The sequence below is a fragment of the Salvelinus namaycush genome, chromosome 13 (assembly GCF_016432855.1).
Source record: "Salvelinus namaycush isolate Seneca chromosome 13, SaNama_1.0, whole genome shotgun sequence".
Taxonomy (NCBI): Eukaryota; Metazoa; Chordata; class Actinopteri; order Salmoniformes; family Salmonidae; genus Salvelinus; species Salvelinus namaycush.
In genome coordinates this window covers 38,106,392-38,124,984 of record NC_052319.1, presented here as the reverse complement: position 1 = coordinate 38,124,984, position 18,593 = coordinate 38,106,392, and the positions used below count along the sequence as shown (strand labels likewise).

The 18,593-nt window shown below is 41.0% G+C and overlaps 1 protein-coding gene across 1 annotated transcript in view; it reads right to left on the bottom strand.

The window, feature by feature from the left end:
• Positions 1–18,557, bottom strand: part of LOC120058126 (DDB1- and CUL4-associated factor 6-like) — a 65,504-nt gene extending 46,947 nt beyond the window's left edge. Inside the window, exon 1 of the mRNA XM_039006599.1 lies at positions 17,496–18,557. Within this exon, the coding sequence (XP_038862527.1) occupies positions 17,496–17,583 (88 nt within the window). The 5' untranslated portion in view covers positions 17,584–18,557. The remainder of the gene's footprint in view (positions 1–17,495) is intronic.
• Between the last annotated feature and the right edge of the window lie 36 nt (positions 18,558–18,593).

Below are 18,593 nucleotides of genomic sequence, written 5' to 3'. Positions count from 1 at the left end.
GCAAAACCAGTCTAATTGGAATGAATGGCAGTAGAGGCATAGCTGATGCATTTCCTGTTTTTACTTACGCAGGAAACATAAAGTAGGGCATGTGATTTATCAGCAATTGTGTAATGGAACTATAGTCAACCTAAAATATTGTCATATAATACAGTTTATACAGGTTTTATATCAATACTGTATAAATAGCCTGTAAAATATATGTAAACGGACCATAAATGACTCAAATTGTGTTTTCTTGTAAAGCTATGAGTGCTATTATATGATACAATATCATTACATGTTGCATTTACAACTTGTCTTAGTCCTATAAACTGATTTGAGCCAGTGTATGGCTGTGGAATGTTGCCAGTTAATTTGAAAAATATATGGAATCATTATCTAAAACTGTCTGCCTAGCTAGCTAACACACAGTGCAGATAAGATATTGTGTAAAACAATGAATGTGAAGAATTTATCACAACATTGGCAGGCAAACCATGGTTGGCAAACTCCCTGACCAACATGGCTGACCTTTGGACCATCATAAAGGAAGGTTCATTTCCATTCTAGTATTCTGATTCCTAATTATAATGGGCAATTCCCTAGCGCAGAAGTTTTGGAACCATTTATAAGGGTGTATTTTGTTTTGCAATAGTTTGTTTTCCTGCCTCTGCTCTTAGTATTTAAAGAGGGAGTAGGGAAAGAAATAAAACGTTACGTTAGAATCGTTGTAATCAATCTTTCCATAGCTTATAACGTATTACTCATCTTGAGGAAGCATCCCTCGCATCCGCTGTCACCGTCACAGGGATAGGGGATCAAATGAGCAGGCTGCCTACTCTGACTATCCTGTCGTCAAATAGACTGTCATTAAAAAAGGTTTGGCAGTTGGCTATTTTATGAGTAAACTTGCTCCCAAACCTACAATGTATTAGGCTAGGCTAGATCCAGGTTCTAAAATACATCACCTTACCTTAAAAAGTATTAAACTTGCTTTAGAATTGTACGAAGAAAAAAAAAACATTGTGAGAGAATTCATGCCATTTAACCCTGTCAGGTAAAGAGATGACAGTCTAGAATCTAATAAGCATTCCAGGTATACTGAATGAATGTAGAGGGCATGGAAAGGAAGGCCTTAGTTCCATCATCCACTATGACAGACTACTGTGCATTGAAAGTACAAGGCCATTGTCAAAAGGCAAAGTAGACAGTCATTAACACTATGGCCTGCCTCTGTAACCTAGTGTGCCTCGGTGCCGGTCCTGAAATGCCAATGGTAACGAAATTATTCTGAATGCCAAACAAAAAAAACATGGATTTCATTTTTCTTAAACCATACAACTCTATGCACAATGATTATTTGGAACAATTTACACAGTATAAAAATAAAATATGTAAAGAAATGACTGGAAAAACGAAGAAGAATTAAAGAATTACAGTAAAATCTCCCTCATTATTATTTTACCAAACGTTGTATCTGCACAGTTCTTCCTGTAAATATGTTTTTATAAATAGTCTGTGGAAATTGTTCAAAGTAGTCCTAGTGCATATAGTTGTATCGTTTGTTACACTTTGAAATCAATGGTTTTTGTTTGGTATACATTTTCAAGTGAAAAATCTGGAGTCTCAACCTAATTCCGTTATCATGGAATTGCCCTCATATAAACAATGACACTACGTGTATGGGACCGCCTGGCCAGATTAAATTGGACTGTCCCATTCAATAAGAGAGAGACAGGGGTAAATAAATAGGTAAGATGATAAATAAATTAACAAACAAAACAAGCCAATGCTCTGTAATCGTATTGAAGTCTGAGCTCCAAGTTAGTAAGTGCATTCAAGGCACAATATCAGCTTTTGCTCTACAGCTAGGTTCTAGTGCATTGCTGTTCAAATCAAAACAAAGCGCCTGACTATATCAATATTCCAGGTTGCCATACACACCCACACCCCTCTGACATATTCTTTTCACAGCCAATCCATTTTGAGAGTGTTGAGGAATAGATTCAATCAACAGAGCTCTTCCCAGGTCAGTGATGTCCTCAAAAACAAGCCTGAAAGCTTGCCATTCGACTGTAAAACTTTCTGGAAGTAACAGCTTCGGCTGCAGCAAAATAAAGCTTTTTCAACATTGAAGAAGTGGAATATTGAAGACTTGAGAATACGGCTCAAAACAGCTATTCAACAAAATAGGCAGAGATGTCTCCATTGTATCTATATTCCCTCCTTTGTCTTTCAACCTTCCGATATTTAAAGTCAAACATCCAAAAAGAGCAAGACAACAGACCAAAATGTCACTTCCCCCTCATTCATTTGCTGATAGGCCTTGGTCATGAGAAAGTTACATGAAGATTATGATGATGATTGAATTAGCATATTTAGCTGAAACCATGTAATTTGATCTCACTAAATCTCATGGGTGAAGAGGACTGTGCAAAATAGCCTTACATGTTCTATGATTAGGCCTAACTCTCCCTTGAAGTATATTTCTGGCCTTTGTTGAGATTTATATTCCACAAATGGAATACTAGCCCTCCTTCCACAGTGCTAAACTTAGCCTCTTACTGGTGTGATTACATGCTAGGGTCTCTCCGGTCATTTGACAATGACAGCTCTACCAACACACCCAGCCTTGTCAAGCTAAATGTAGCGCTAAGCTAAATGCAGTGCTAGGCTAGCCCAATCCGTAAACCACCTGCCCCACACCTGGGCCTGCTAATCCTCACTCAAACACAACTCAATACAAATCACAGTTAGGTTAACTTGGCCACAGATAGAAAAGGCTAATTCAGCATACCAGTAGCCCCAGATAGCATGCATGGCATATAGCCTATAGCAGGGCTGTTCAATGACTGTTCAATGACTCCGCTATGCAATCTGGTTTCAGAGCTGGTCATGGGTGCACCTCAGCCACGCTCAAGGTCCTAAACAACATCATAACCGCCATCGATAAGAGACATTACTGCGCAGCCGTATTCATCGACCTGGCAAAGGCTTTCGACTCTGTCAATCACCACATTCTTATTGGCAGACTCGACAGCCTTGGTTTCTCAAATGATTGCCTCGCCTGGTTTACCAACTACTTCTCTGATAGAGTTCAGTGTGTCAAATCGGAGGGCCTGTTGTCCGGACCTCTGGCAGTCTCTATGGGGGTGCCACAGGGTTCAATTCTCAGGCCGACTCTCTTCTCTGTATACATCAATGATGTTGCTCTTGCTGCTGGTGATTCTCTGATCCACCGCTACGCAGACGACACCATTCTGTATACTTCTGGCCCCTCTTTGGACACTGTGTTAATTAACCTCCAGACGAACTTCAATGCCATACAACTCTCCTTCCGTGGCCTCCAACTGCTCTTAAAAGCAAGTAAAACTAAATGTATGCTATTCAATCGATCACTTCCCGCACCTGATCGCCCGTCCAGCATCACTACTCTGGATGGCTCTGACTTAGAATACGTGGACAACTACAAATACCTAGGTGTCTGGTTAGACTTTAAACTCTCCTTCCAGACTCACATTAAGCATCTCCAATCCAAAATTAAATCTAGAATCGGCTTTCTATATCGCAACAAAGCATCCTTCACTCATGCTGCCAAACATACCCTCGTAAAACTGACTATCTTACCGATCCTCGACTTCGGTGATGTCATCTATAAAATAACCTCCAACACTCTACTCAGCAAATTGGATGCAGTCTATCACAGTGCCATCCGTTTTGTCACCAAAGCCCCATACACTACCCACCATTGCAACCTGTTCGCTCTCGTTGGTTGGCCCTCGCTTCATACTCGTCGCCAAACCCACTGGCTACAGGTTATCTACAAGTGTCTGCTAGGTAAAGCCCCGCCTTATCTCAGCTCACTGGTCACCATAGCAGCACCCACTCGTAGCACGCAGGTATATCTCACTGTTCACCTCCAAAGCCAATTCCTCCTTTGGTCGTCTTTCCTTCCAGTTCTCTGCTGCCAATGACTGGAACGAACTGCAAAAATCTCTGAAGCTGGAGACTCATATCTCCCTCACTAGCTTTAAGCACCAGCTGTCAGAGCAGCTCACAGATCACTGCACCTGCACATAGCCCATCTGTAAACATCCCATCTATCTACCTACCTCTTCCTCATACTGTATTTATGTATCTTGCTCCTTTGCACCCCAGTATCTCTACTTGCACATTCATCTTCTGCACATCTACCATTCCAGTGTTTAATTGCTATATTGTAATTACTTCGCCACCATGGCCTATTTATTGCCTTAACTCCCTTATCTTACCTCATTTGCACTCACAGTATATAGACTTTTTGTTTTATTTTGTTCTACTGTATTATTGATTGCTTTTTGTTTATTCCATGTGTAACTCTGTGTTGTTGTTTGTGTCGAATTGTTATGCTTATCTTGGCCAGGTCGCAGTTGCAAATGAGAACTTGTTCTCAACTAGCCTACCTGGTTAAATAAAGGTGAAATAAAACATGTAAAAAATAAAACTGTCCTGGAGGGTAAAAACACTTCTGGTTTTCATCCTCTCCTTCTAAATCAGTGACTGATTCAGACCTCGGACACCAGGTGAGCGCAATTAACTACAAGGTAGCTTCCCACCTGGCGTTTCCTCCCACATGCGCTAACGGTTCCTCTATAGTATCTGGCATGCTCATGCGAGAGACGGAACAGCTGGCTTTGGTCTACTTATTGTCCCCTCCCGCTCGGCCCACCCACTGCGACCAGACAAAACCTGCCTGTAAGAAGTCTAGCCCTGGGGAACCCCTCTGCAGGGCAGGGGCAAAAAGTAGACTAGGTTGGTCCCACCCCGATCAGAAAAAATTAGGGAGTAGAATGTCTGGCTTTCTCTACCGTCTCTGCTTAACTTCTCTAGGGTAGGGGGCAGCATTCGGAATTTTGGATGAAAAGCATGCCCAAATTAAACTGCCTGCTTCTCAGGCCCAGAATATATGATATGCATATAACTGGTAGATTTGGATAGAAAACACTCTAAAGTTTCCAAAACTGTTAAAATAGAGTCTGTGAGAATAACAGAACTGATTTGGCAGGCGAAAACCTGAGAAAAATCCATTCAGGAAGTAGTTTTTTGGGGGGGGTTTGTAGTTTTCTATTCAATGCCATTACAGTATCCATTGACTTAGGACTCAAATTGCAGTCCCTATGCCTTCCACTAGATGTCAACAGTCTTTAAAAATTGTTTCAGGCTTGTATTCTGAAAAATGAGTTAGAGCAGTCTGAATGAGTGGACCCTAATGTGTCACAGAGCTTTTTCATGCGCACGACCGAGAGAGTGCCTTTCTTGTTTACCTTTTATATTGACGACGTTATTGTCCGGTTGAAATATTATAGATTATTTAGGCTAAAAACAACCTGAGGATTGAATATAAACATCGTTTGACATGTTTCTATGAACTTTACGGATACAATTAGGATTTTTTGTCTGCCTGTTTTGACTGCGTTTGAGCCTGTGGATTACTGAAGAAAACGTGAACAAAACAGAGGTTTTTGGATATAAAGAGACTATATCGAACAAAAGGAACATTTAATGAGTAAATTAATGTCTGCTGAGTGCAACCATATGAAGATCATCAAAGGTAAGGGATTCATTTTATCTCTATTTCTGACTTGTGTAACTCTTCTACTTGGCTGGTTACTGTTTGTAATGATTTGTCTGCTGGGCTATGTTCTCAAATAATCGTTAGGTATGCTTTCGCCGTAAAGCATGTTTTAAATCTGACACCGTGGTTGGATTCACAAGAAGTTAATCTTTAAACCTATGTAAAATATGTTTTGTTTTCAGAATTTTTATAATGAGTATTTCTGTATTTGAATTTGGCGCCCAGCAGTTTCACTGGCTGTTGAAGAGGTGGGACGCTAACGTCTCACGTACCCTAGAGAGGTTAAACCACTGGTGTGGATGGAGATGTCTGCTAATATTTGCATCCTATCAGTAACTGAGACTGTCTGGGACTGTTTGAAGATGGCTGATATCCTGAATGGCCTGGTCAGCACTTAGTGTCTGTCATTTCCATTATGTTTATGAAAGCAGAGGCAACTTTAAGTCAAGATCACAAAGGATACAATGAACATAGCTTTGTTGCTACGCACTGCGCGGTGGTTGATACTGTAGCTTTTCAAACATGTTGTAGGCCTAATTGTTATTTATCTTTGGGGAACAGAGGATTTGAAACCTGCAGAAGATCACACCTCAAGATGTCTCTTAAAGCAACTTCCTCACTACTGACTCACAGAGATCAGATTCGTGATAAAGCTTAACATACTAGATCAGCCTAAAGCTATGTCTCAATAGGAAATTTCAACATAACCAAATCTGCAGGCATTAGTAATTGGAAGGAGGCAGTACACTCCTCAGTCCTCACAGGGACAACTCCCTGATTCAACATGTCAGTCAGCCTAGTAGAGCTTGGTACGTGTTTGTATAGCAATCAAACACCAAGGATCATATGCATCGTATTTCATAATCCTCTTGAAGGGTGAATAACAAAATGGCAGTAAGATTTATGGAGCTTGATTACTATTTTCCACCAGCAAGTGTGACATCACACAATGAAACACAATAAAAGAACACAGTGGACATAGTTGAAATCCATGTTAGCTGAGGGCAACACAACAGATGGGAGTGGAAATTACATAGCCTACCATAAGCACAGAACATTGAAAACATTGAATTCGATTTTCTATTGAGAAAATAGCCTAGGCATATAAAAACAATGTCATGTTTTATCACGGCATCATAGCTTTTTGTGAAGGAAAAAGTAAAAGCCTTGAGCAGTTTCAAGTCAGTGTCCTCTGAGTTAAGTGCACATAACCAGTACCCAAACTACCAGAGAAACACCAGTGTAGTCCTGGCCCACACACTTGGGATGCCAGTCAGTGTAATGGAGAGCCAACCCCAGGAAGAGTGGCGTGTAGGAGAAGACAGCTGAAGGTTTGTAAAACAACCACTACGGAGCTGCAGGCAATGAAGAAATATCAGGAGGAAAAGGGATTACATGTTGTCATTATAGTAACAGTGGACCGTTATGGTCATTTTGACTTTTATGATCCCATAACTGAACCGTAGCCTCTGTCATATGCCTACTGTTTACTCTTAAGATCATGTAGTCTGGTGTTCCATACTCATAGGACTCTGTTCCTTGCAGGCACTGCAGCTGTTGAAAGAGACTAGGTTATCTTCTCTAGACCAGTGGTTCCCAAAAGGGGGTACTGCAGGGTAATAATATAATGTGTGTATGTATATAATATTATTTACTTATAAATAAATAGATGTGCTAGTAACAACAGATTCAACAAATTTGGCCAAGGAGTTCATGGAACAAGTTTAGAGGGTGCAATAAAATACAATATTACTTATTTACAATATTGGCTACCCTTAGATACAACTGGGAGGTTCACAGGAATCCACTGTACTCCAATGAGCCAGTTGTCAACTCAAAACTTCTTGTATTCCCACAAAAAACATTTATAAACATAAATGCACTTTAAATCGAAGCATTAAAAACGGCAAAATTGTCCTTCTGTCCCATGACTAAATGTGTAGAATTACAGGAAATTACCTTGAACACTATAACATTTCCTCTCTGATACAAAGAGGGGGGCCTTTAAAATGTTATTTCCCAGGGCCCAAGACTTGGTAGTCCAGCCATGCGTTGCAGCAGTCATTTTTAAACTCCTTGTATGCCACACAGTGGCGGTTCTAGCTTGTATGGCTCCCTGGGCGAACCCCCACTTCAGCGCCAAAAAAAAAAAAAAAAACACCATTCTGCACTGACTAATTTTTATTCAGACATTTGGAACAACATAAATAAATTATCAAAACACTTAAAACTATATAAATATGAAAAATATATACAAAAACAAGACTCATAAATATCAAAAATAATTAACAAAGACAAATAGAAACAAATGTGTTGATTTGGCACTCGAGCACCAATACATGACCCATCCCCCAACACTGTCAAACAAGAGTCAAGACTAAACCAATTCACCTTGGTGGTGTGCAGACTGGTTTTATATTATTCTTAACGATTTCAGACAAACCAGAAAAACATTTGATCAATTTGTCTGTGAAACTATATATTCACAGTATTATGAATGAATTGTGGTTTATTTGGTAACATTTCTTAGTGTGACTGATTTAACCAATTGCATTAGTACTGTTCAAAGTTACAGGTGCGCTATTTGATAGAATCTCCCGCTCCCCCTACCTCGGGCTTCCAGTGGGGAGACCTGATGTCAACCTACCCCCACCCCCATCTGAGTGGGAGACCTTCCCAGACAGTAGCCTGCCTAGCTCACAAACTAGAATCAGGGCGCCCACTCCTACAAGGTTAATTGACCCACAGTCCCACACAGTGACATGATATCATTGACGTGACGTGCAAATGAGCGATAGAAAACCGATCGTGCAAATGTCACCATTCCGATTGTTTTTGTGCGGGCCCCCCGTGCCGCCCCCGGCAAGATGCCGACCTGGGTGGCTGCCCATGTCGCCTGTACCTAAATCCGTCACCTTTACCATTTTTTAATCGCACTCTAAAAGTCTGAGTTGTGTTCTGATTTTGAGGGGGTCCCTGATGAATTTGCTATCACAAAAGTGGTCTCCTGCCAGTACAATTCCCACTTAAGCAGATTCATTTTAGAGTCTCTCTGAGTTATATTTTGAGTAGCCCATTTGCCCCGAATCAATGGATTATTTTCCAGTGAGTCAAAGAAAACAAACAGCATTGCCAGTGCCTTTGAACACTCACTCTGATTTTAAACCTTTGGCTGTGGGCTTTTCTTACGGAATCCTCCAATATGTGCTCATGTTGTGTCTCAATTAAACCTGTCACCCATGAAACGTAACTGAGATGAATGGAGAGCCGTGTCTGGGCGGAAGGAAGTAATGATGATGTTTGTGCTGTAGTTCTGTGAAATCCAGCAGGGTGTCAAAGATTATGATCAATTATTCAATTCCTGGCCCCGTCCCACACACACACACACCGCTCTACACGCAGAGCAGAGGACTGGATGGGTAGGAGGGAGAGTTAATGTGTATGGGGTCTACTGCATGTGTTGAATGTTCTATCTATTTATATCAACACTAGACTGAGCGCTGCATTGTTGGTTAGGGGCTCGTAAGAAAGCATCATTGTAAGGTCTACACCTGGTGTATTTGGCGCATGTGACTAATAACATTTGATACTGAAAAAAAAGAATGGGTTTGAAAATACACAAGCCACCATGGCCCCTATTTGTATTTATTATGGATCCCAATTAGCTGCTGTATGGGGTCTTCCTCATTCATTAAGGATATGACAGATTTTTTAAAGTTACTTCAAACTGATTTTAAACATGAGCATAAATTCTTTTGCCCATCCTCTAACAGATGCCAGAACCCAGTGGGAGATAAACATTGGAAACTTGTCTAAGAACTGAAAAGAGAGACGGAAAGAGAGCATTTTACCTGTCTGGATGTTAGTAATTGCACACAGTTCAAGTTCAGCAATGGTTTTATGTTAAGTGTTTACATTGTTTCTTGCCCTGAAATGCCAAGGTTTGCTAGTCAGACAGAAGGATGTCTTCAATCATAATAAAATCATATTTACTAATTCAGGGCTTTAAAAAAAAAAGCTAGGAGTGAGATTTGCTCTGTGAATTTCATAACCCCTAGACAGGGGACTGGGTTTGGCTTCCCGGGAAGATTTTACTGTTTAAAGTTCATTTCCTGTAATTCTACAATAACATAATCAAATTGTATTGGTCACATACACATGGTTAGCAGATGTTAATGCGAGTGTAGCGAAATGCTTGTGCTTCTGGTTCCGACAGCGCAGTAATATCTAACAAGTGATCTAACTACTTAATACACACAAATCTAAAAGGGGTAAATGAGAATATGTACATAAGAATATATGGATGAGTGATGGCCGAGCGGCATAGGCAAGGTGCAACAGATGGTATAAAATACAGTATATAAACATATGAGTAATGTAAGATATGTAAACATTATTAAAGTGGCATTGTTTGAGGTGACTAGTCTGGGTTGGAGCCCCCCCTTGGGTTGTGCCGTGGCGGAGATCTTTGTGGGCTATACTCGGCCTTGTCTCAGGATGGTAAGTTGGTGGTTGAAGATATCCCTCTAGTGGTGTGGGGGCTGTGCTTTGGCAAAGTGGGTGGGGTTATATCCTGCCTGTTTGGCCCTGTCCGGGGGTATCATCGGATGGGGCCACAGTGTCTCCTGACCCCTCAGGTCTCAGCCTCCAGTATTTATGCTGCATTAGTTTATGTGTCGCGGGGCTAGGGTCAGTCTGTTATATCTGGAGTATTTCTCCTGTCTTATCCGGTGTCCTGTGTGAATTTAAGTATGCTCTCTCTAATTCTCTCTTTCTTTCTTTCTCTCTCCCGGAGGACCATGCCTCAGGACTACCTGGCATGATGACTCCTTGCTGTCCCCAGTCCACCTGGCTGTGCTGCTGCTCCAGTTTCAACTGTTCTGCCTGTGGCTATGGTACCCTGACCTGTTCACCGGACGTGCTACCTGTCCCAGACCTGCTGTTTTCAACTCTCTAGAGACCGCAGGAGCGGTAGAGATACTCTTAATGATCGGCTATGAAAAGCCAACTGACATTTACTCCTGAGGTGCTGACTTGCTGCACCCTCGACAACTACTGTGATTATTATTATTTGACCATGCTGGTCATTTATGAACATTTGAACATCTTGGCCATGTTCTGTTATAATCTCCACCCGGCACAGCCAGAAGAGGACTGACCACCCCTCATAGCCTGGTTCCTCTCTAGGTTTCTTCCTAGGTTTTTGCCTTTCTAGGGAGTTTTTCCTAGCCACCGTGCTTCTACACCTGCATTGCTTGCTGTTTGGGGTTTTAGGCTGGGTTTCTGTACAGAACTTTGATATATCAGCTGATGTAAGAAGGGCTATATAAATAAATTTGATTTGATAGTGATCCATTTATTAAAGTGGCCAGTGATTGGCTCTCCATGTAGGCAGCAGCCTCTTTGAGTTAGTGATTGCTGTTTAGCAGTCTGATGGCCTTGAGATAGAAGCTGTTTTTCAGTCTCTCGGTCCCAGCTTTGATGCACCTGTATTGACCTCGCCTTCTGGATGGTAGCGGTGTGAACAGGCAGTGGCTCGGGTGGTTGTTGTCTTTGATTATCTTTTTTGCCTTCCTGTGACATCGGGTGCTATAGGTGTCATGGAGGGCAGGTAGTTGGCCCCTGGTGATGCGTTGTGCAGACCGCACCACCCTCAGGAGAGCCTTGCGGTTGAGGGCGGATCAGTTTCCATACTAGGCTGTGATACAGCCGACAGGATGCTCTCGATTGTGGATCTGTAAAAGTTAGTCAGTGTTTTGGATGACAAGCCACATTTCTTCAGCCTCCTGAGTTGAAGAGGCGCTGTTGCGCCTTCTTCACCACACTGTGTGTGGGTGGACCATGTCAGTTTGTATTTTGACATGGCTTAGGCATATGAGCACGGTAAAAAAAATCCCCCCCAAAAATAAATTCCAAACACAGGTCAGGTGTATTCCGGATGCTTTTAACATTAAATTAACACAAAATTTGACAACTTTGTTACTTTGAGATTTTTGAGGGATGAAATTGAACATATGCTAATTAATCCCCCCCCAAAAATTACAGATTTTGGGGGGTGGTTTGACACTTCATTCAGACAGTAATTAAATGAGGCAGGCAAATGCTAGAAAAATAAACTAAAAGAATAATCATTAGGTGGATAAGGAATAACAACTTCACCACATTGTCCTAGGCTATATGGACATGGACAATAGGAGAAATATTTAATTTCACACTGATTTTCAGATTATTATTATTAATATACAAATTAACATTAATGAACATTATTCACATTGCAATATATTATACATCCCATCATATCAAATTGGGGGAAAAAGTTGTATTATCAGTTCATTAATTGTATAGCCTAACAAATTCAAGAATGATTAACAATAAATAATTGTAATCAAATTAAAATGTTGATGCATAATAATGAGTTCATTACCTGAATGCATCTCTATGGCCTAGGCGTTAACAAAATGTTCATACAAATACAGTCGTGTGAAAAAGTTTGGGCACCCCTGACAATTTCCATGATTTCCATTTATAAATAATTGGGTGTTTGGATCAGCGATTTCATTTTGATCTATCAAATAACTGATGGACACAGTAATATTTCAGTAGTCAAATGATGTTTATTGGATTAACAGAAAATGTTCAATATGCATCAAAACAAAATTAGACAGGTGCATAAATTTGGGCACCCCAATAGAAAAATCACATCAATATTTAGTAGAGCCTCATTTTGCTAAAATAACAGCCTCTAGACACTTCCCATAGCCTCTAATGAGTGTCTGGATTCTGGATGAAGGTATTTTGGACCATTCCTCCTTACAAAACATCTCCAGTTCAGTTAAGTTTGATCGTTGCCGAGCATGGATAGCCCGCTTCAAATCATCCCACAGAATCTCAATGATATTCAGGTCTGGGGACTGGGATGGCCATTCCAGAACATTGTACTTGTTCCTCTGCATAAATGCCCGGGTAGATTTTGAGCAGTGTTTTGGGTCGTTGTCTTGTTGAAATATCCAGCGCAACTTCAACTTTGTGACCGATTCTTCAACATTATTCCCAAGAATCTGCTGATATTGAGTGGAATCCATGCGACCCTCAACTTTAACAAGATTCCCAGTACCGGCACTGGCCCCACAGCATGATGGAACCCACACCAAATTTTACTGTGGGTAGCAAGTGTTTTTCTTGGAACGCTGTGTTCTTTTGCCGCCATGCATAATGTCCCTTGTTATGACCAAATAACTCAATCTTTGTTTCATCAGTCCACAGCACCTTATTCCAAAATGAAGCTGGCTTGTCCAAATGTGCGTTTGCATACCTCAAGCGACTCTGTCTGTGGCGTGTGTGCAGAAAAGGCTTCTTCCGCATCCCATACAGCTTCTCCTTGTGCAAAGTGCGCTGAATTGTTGAACGATGCACAGTGACACCATCTGCAGCAAGATGATGTTGTAGGTCTTTGGAGGTGGTCTGTGGGCTGTTTTTGACCGTTCACCATCCTTCGCCTCGCCGATATTTTACTTGGCCTGCCACTTCTGGCCTTAACAAGAACTGTGCCTGTGGTCTTCCATTTCCTCACTATGTTCCTCACAGTGGACACTGACAGCTTAAATCTCTGCGATAGCTTTTTGTAGCCTTCCTCTAAACCATAATGTTGAACAATCTTTGTTTTCAGGTCATTTGAGAATTGTTTTGAGGCCCCCATGTTGCCACTCTTCAGAGGAGAGTCAAAGAGAACAACAACTTGTAATTGGCCACCTTAAATACCTTTTCTCATGATTGGATGCACTTGTCTATGAAGTTCAAGGCTTAATAAGCTCACCAAACCAATTGTGTGTTCCAATTAATCACTGCTAAGTAGTTACAGGTATTCAAATTAACAGAATGACAAGGGTGCCCACATTTTTGCATAGCCTATTTTTCACATCTGATTTAATTTCATACAACTTAATATTGCTACACTAAAAATCTTTGTCTGGACAATACCCCAGTACTCAGCTTTTATTAGAAAATGAATGGCATGCCACTGTGATCATTTTCTGTGACGACAGAGTAAATGATTATGCAGCCTCAGAGGGGTGCCCAAACGTTTTCATAGGACTGTATGATTAGGCCTCTCATTGACCCTCTTTCTACAAGGCCTAGTCTATCAAGTTAGGTCTGCCAAATTAATGTAGCATTGGGAAAATATATACATAAATCCAGCCATATAGAGTATAACCTTTCATCATCATCATCAACAAAAAATGTTGTTTATAACATGCACAATTAGAAGCATCAATCTATATAGATCAAGCTTGCCTAAATTCGAGCCCAGTAACTTTGCTCACCGCATCCTCCTTCGATTGTCTCGTCTGGCTGCCAAGAAAAGCCCCCACCTGCTGATCTGTGTGCGTGCCACTGGCGATGTACTTTACTGGACATGCTAGCTGTTCTCGGCTGCGCATCATCACTTCAAACAAATTCCGTCGTGGTGTTATTGGTTGGCCTATTGCTACTGGTTGTACCGGTAAAATGTAAGTTAGTTATGAATCACAAATCACCATACAGCTGACACACTTCATTAATCATTTTTACTTCAATTTGGTTGTTGAAAATACTATCAGCTTGCACTGCGTCTTTGCTGATGAATGCCCTGATCTCTGGCCAGTCAATTGGTTAAATGACATTGTTATTTCATCTATTAATCGCTTCTAATAGATTTGAAAATGTTGCAATAACCATGAATTTAACCAAATGTTTGTTTATAATTAGGGACGTCCCACGTTTAACCCGGACACAAATAGTAGGAATTTGCGCCGTCTTCAGCCATGACCGCATGAGAGAGAAGTTACACACTAAACTAAAAAATAAAAATGTTGATGCATGCCAGCAAAGCTACTACCCAACACTAAACAATACATGAATTGCACTATAACAGTGACAAAAAGTGCCCACAAACTGTTAGGGCCTACATAAAGATGTTCCAACAGCAGAGTCCCAACACCTTACCACTGCTACACCTGGCCATCAGCGGATCCTTGTCTGCCAGCTAAACAGTTCACTCAGCCTCATTTACTGTCTTTTTAAAAAACATAGCTGAAATGGCTGACTTGCTTAAACAAATGTGGTTTCTACTGACAATTGAAATGTACAAATATGGCATAAGGGGACGGCGAGCGGATAAGAGGCAATCCGTAATTTCGATTAAGACATGAGCGAGCTAGGATGGACGGAGTAAATATAAATATTTCTTCAGCACTTCTAAAATGTACAGCGACAGAATTCAGAACATGGGCCGTTCTTACAGTATTCTCCCTGTACAACAAGTCAAAACTGTAGGATAAATAAAGGGGGCATATACATCAGACAATGAAAGCTCTTATAGTATTCAATTATGACATTTCTTTAAAGCAGGCTATAGGCTACATGTGCACAACCAAGTCAGAACAGTAGGCTAAATTATGAGGGTGAGGCACATGGGCTACTAACAGCTTACTACAGAACATACACTTAGTATGACTTTCTTAGCTACAGTATACATATCTCCCTGGCATATTACCTCATTTATGCAAGACGTTTTTGGACTCAGCTTGTTGTGCAGGAAAGTGACACGGCGGTCCTTCATGGGCAAATTTTGTCATCAAACTTTCCTCAAAGTCTGGCATTCTCTGGATTGATGGTGCTTTCAAGACAACTGGGAACTCGGGGAAAAAAACAGGGTTGAATCATGACGTCAGTGATCTTCAGGTCAGAGCTCTAGAAAGAGGCCAGAGGTCCCGTCTTCGAATTCTGAGTGTGATGACCGTTCAAAACATATTTTCCCAGTCAGAGCTTGTTTAGTTTCCGAGTTCCCGGTTGTCTTGAACGCACTGAAGTCTGAGATTTCCTAGTTGTTTTGAACGCAATAGAAGTCATGTTGGATTGACAGCATGGCTATTGCTGAATGTGTATCCTTTTAAGGTTAGAAAAGAGACCCTTAAACCCAGACTTGGACCACACACCCACTCCACTGAATAGCAGGCTAGTGATTACTTAGTTAGCCAATGATAACTTCCAAAACAGCTCTTGTTGAATTTGTTGTGTAATGTTTATGTCCAATGGCCGATGAGCACCGATACTTTTTATCTATAATTTCTCTTGATATGACAAGGATTGAAAAGTATTTGCCAGTAGATTGTCAGCTTGAGTCATGATGATGACTGCTAGCTTGCTAGCTAAGATTTTGAAAGTATGATGTTGGCATGATCAGTCCAATCAAAGCAATGGTAGATAACGTGATTTGGCGTCAACTTATCTGTGGCCAATGACCTTGAGCCTTCTTGGATGGGCACTTCTATTGTAACTCTATGGCAGCACCCAAGGGGCTTGAATTTTCAAGCTCTCCCCTAGATTTTTCTGTTATAGTGTCCCCATGAGTGGCTCCTAAGTCACTGCATCACTACAGATCCAGGTTGTTTCACAACCGGCCATGATCGGGAGTCCGATAGGGCGGCGCACAATTGGCCCAGCGGTGTCCGGTTTAGGCCGTCATTGTAAACAAGAATTTGTTCTTAACTGACTTGCCTAGTTAAATAAATAAAGGTTACATTAAAAAAATGAGTGACAGAATACTGAGCTAGGCTGAACACTGCATTTTGGAACGGCCTTACTCAAGAAATTAAAAAAAGAGACCATGTTTGTATAAGACTTTATTAACTCCATTATTATTATTATTTTACTACATTGTTTGCAAACTGATATGTGACACGTATTAATGCCAATGACCCCACCAAACTTCCCTGCTAAAACATACTGTAGGTCTGTCTGCTGCCTTTTCGTTAACACAGCCTAAATGCCAATCACCAAACGAGGGGACTAAACAAATATGGATTAAATCGACATCAGTACATGCTGTCAAAAGGCTGCATTCTGCAATAGGGAGTAACAGCAAAATAATGTTGTTGACAAAATCTCTCCATTCGGCTCCTCTCATCTTGAGGGGCTTTTTCTTTAAAACGCGCATCCAATCACCTTGATTCATTACATAACTAGACCAATCATATGCTTTAATGTGCCGCGGTTCCCAGTGCTGTTGCAAGACAGGCCAATAATAATAATAATAATATAGGTTCCGCTCGTGATGTTATTAAATTGCAAGTGTCGATGCTCCGATTTCTAAACAATTTGCAGCACAGTTAAAAGGTTAACGCAATGAATATACTGGATTAATTAGAAAAATAAAACCACTACTTTTCGATGTGTGCGATAAGATGTGTCGAGTGAGCGTGAGAAAGGGCTCAAATGCGTGTGTCTCTAGGCTACTGCGTGAGATTTGGCAGCTCTACTAATTTCATTAGCAATTGGGCAAATTGCAATAATCAAAACTCCGGATGACTAGGCCTGAAACTCGTTCTCTATTTCTGCAGAAACACCGTCTTAAAATAACCAGCCATTATTCTTGATTTTGTAAGGACAAAGGGTAGACTAGACAGCAGGTGCATATAGACATTTCCGCAAGCTACAACTTGTAACCTATGTGAGGAAATAATTGGTCAATCAAACATCAAAATAGGATATTTAAATTCACAAATGAAATGTAACCACAGTTATTTTAATAACCTCCACTTTCACCAAAGGGAACTGGCACAAATCAGCAATTGTGCTAGTTAGCTATAGCTACCTAAAAAGGCATTGCTAGCTTGCTGTGGCAAGAGGGGTATTGTTACAAAATAGCAAGCTGCCCACGCGGAAAGGCAAGCAATAATTGCAAAGAAACAAATCAACGCCACTGGTGTCTGAAGTGGGGAAACAAGTTCGCTGCATTGTTGTCAGCTTGTATTTCACATGTTAGTAATCTAATCGAAAACATAGCTAACTAACTGGTCGACGTTCACTGTAGCTGTGTGTGTTATTGCTAATTATTTTGGACACAGGCAGGAGCTCTTACCTAAGTAGTTGATCCTGACAGCATTCGGGTCATTATATCCAATGGAACGCTTGTTAACATCCCAAACCAGGTTACCAGAGCAGGACATAATGCTCGAACCTGCTTTTATTTAAAAATACCATTGAAATACAGTTGTAAACCCTTCTTCTGACTATCGCCTTTTGATGTTGTTCTCTGCGTGGCCGTTTCGACGTAGCTAGCTAACTAGAAGCCAACGTTAGCATGCGTGCTAAGCTATATACAGCTATGTTTATCGCCCCCTCTTCATTTTGCAGCCTCTCTTCGGTCGCTTTATTCCTCTGATGTTATTTGGGTGGCTCTACTTCTCTCTCTTGTTGTGTCGAACTCCCTGGTTGAAACAACGATGGTGTGCGGGGCGTTCTATGCGTTCTATTTCTATGCTCGATAATATTAATCGAGACCGTCAACATTGCAGCAGTATGACGCAGCCCGCAAGGAGTAGACAAAGTCAGTACAGTATGATGATAGACAGAAACTGCTCTCCAATTGAAATCGCCGTTCACACTTGTAGGTGATGTCATGGCGACGTTGCCTAGCTAAGCACATGAGCAGAAGTACGTATAACCACATATAGAACAAGGTTTAGTTATAAACAACATATGGTATAACGGTCGACTCTCGCCGAACTGCGCATGTACAGGCCGTCAATTCAAAGGCACTCATTCGATATAAAATTGTTTTTGACAAATTAAAACGTGTCAGTTTGTCACTATCACGAGGTTGGAGTAATACCATGTTTAACTACTGAAGACATCGGCTCGAATCTAGGATTTGCCTTTCGATTTCGAGAAAATGAACAACTATGGAATATTTTTCACTTCTCCAACGCAAAACCCCGACCTGGTCTTTCTAGTCTGTTTCACAAGCGTTCCGGGAAGTCTCGCGATGTTGCTACTCTGGGTTTAGAAACTCCAGACTCTTTAACAATTAGTTGACAATCCAGTTGAGGATAGTATATATCATATAGTTATAATTGCGCGATGCTGTAGTAAAGTGGCATCATATTAATACTGGATTATGTAGACAGATGAACAAATGGTAGAGTCTGGTAGAACCCGTCTCTATCTGCTGTCGCTA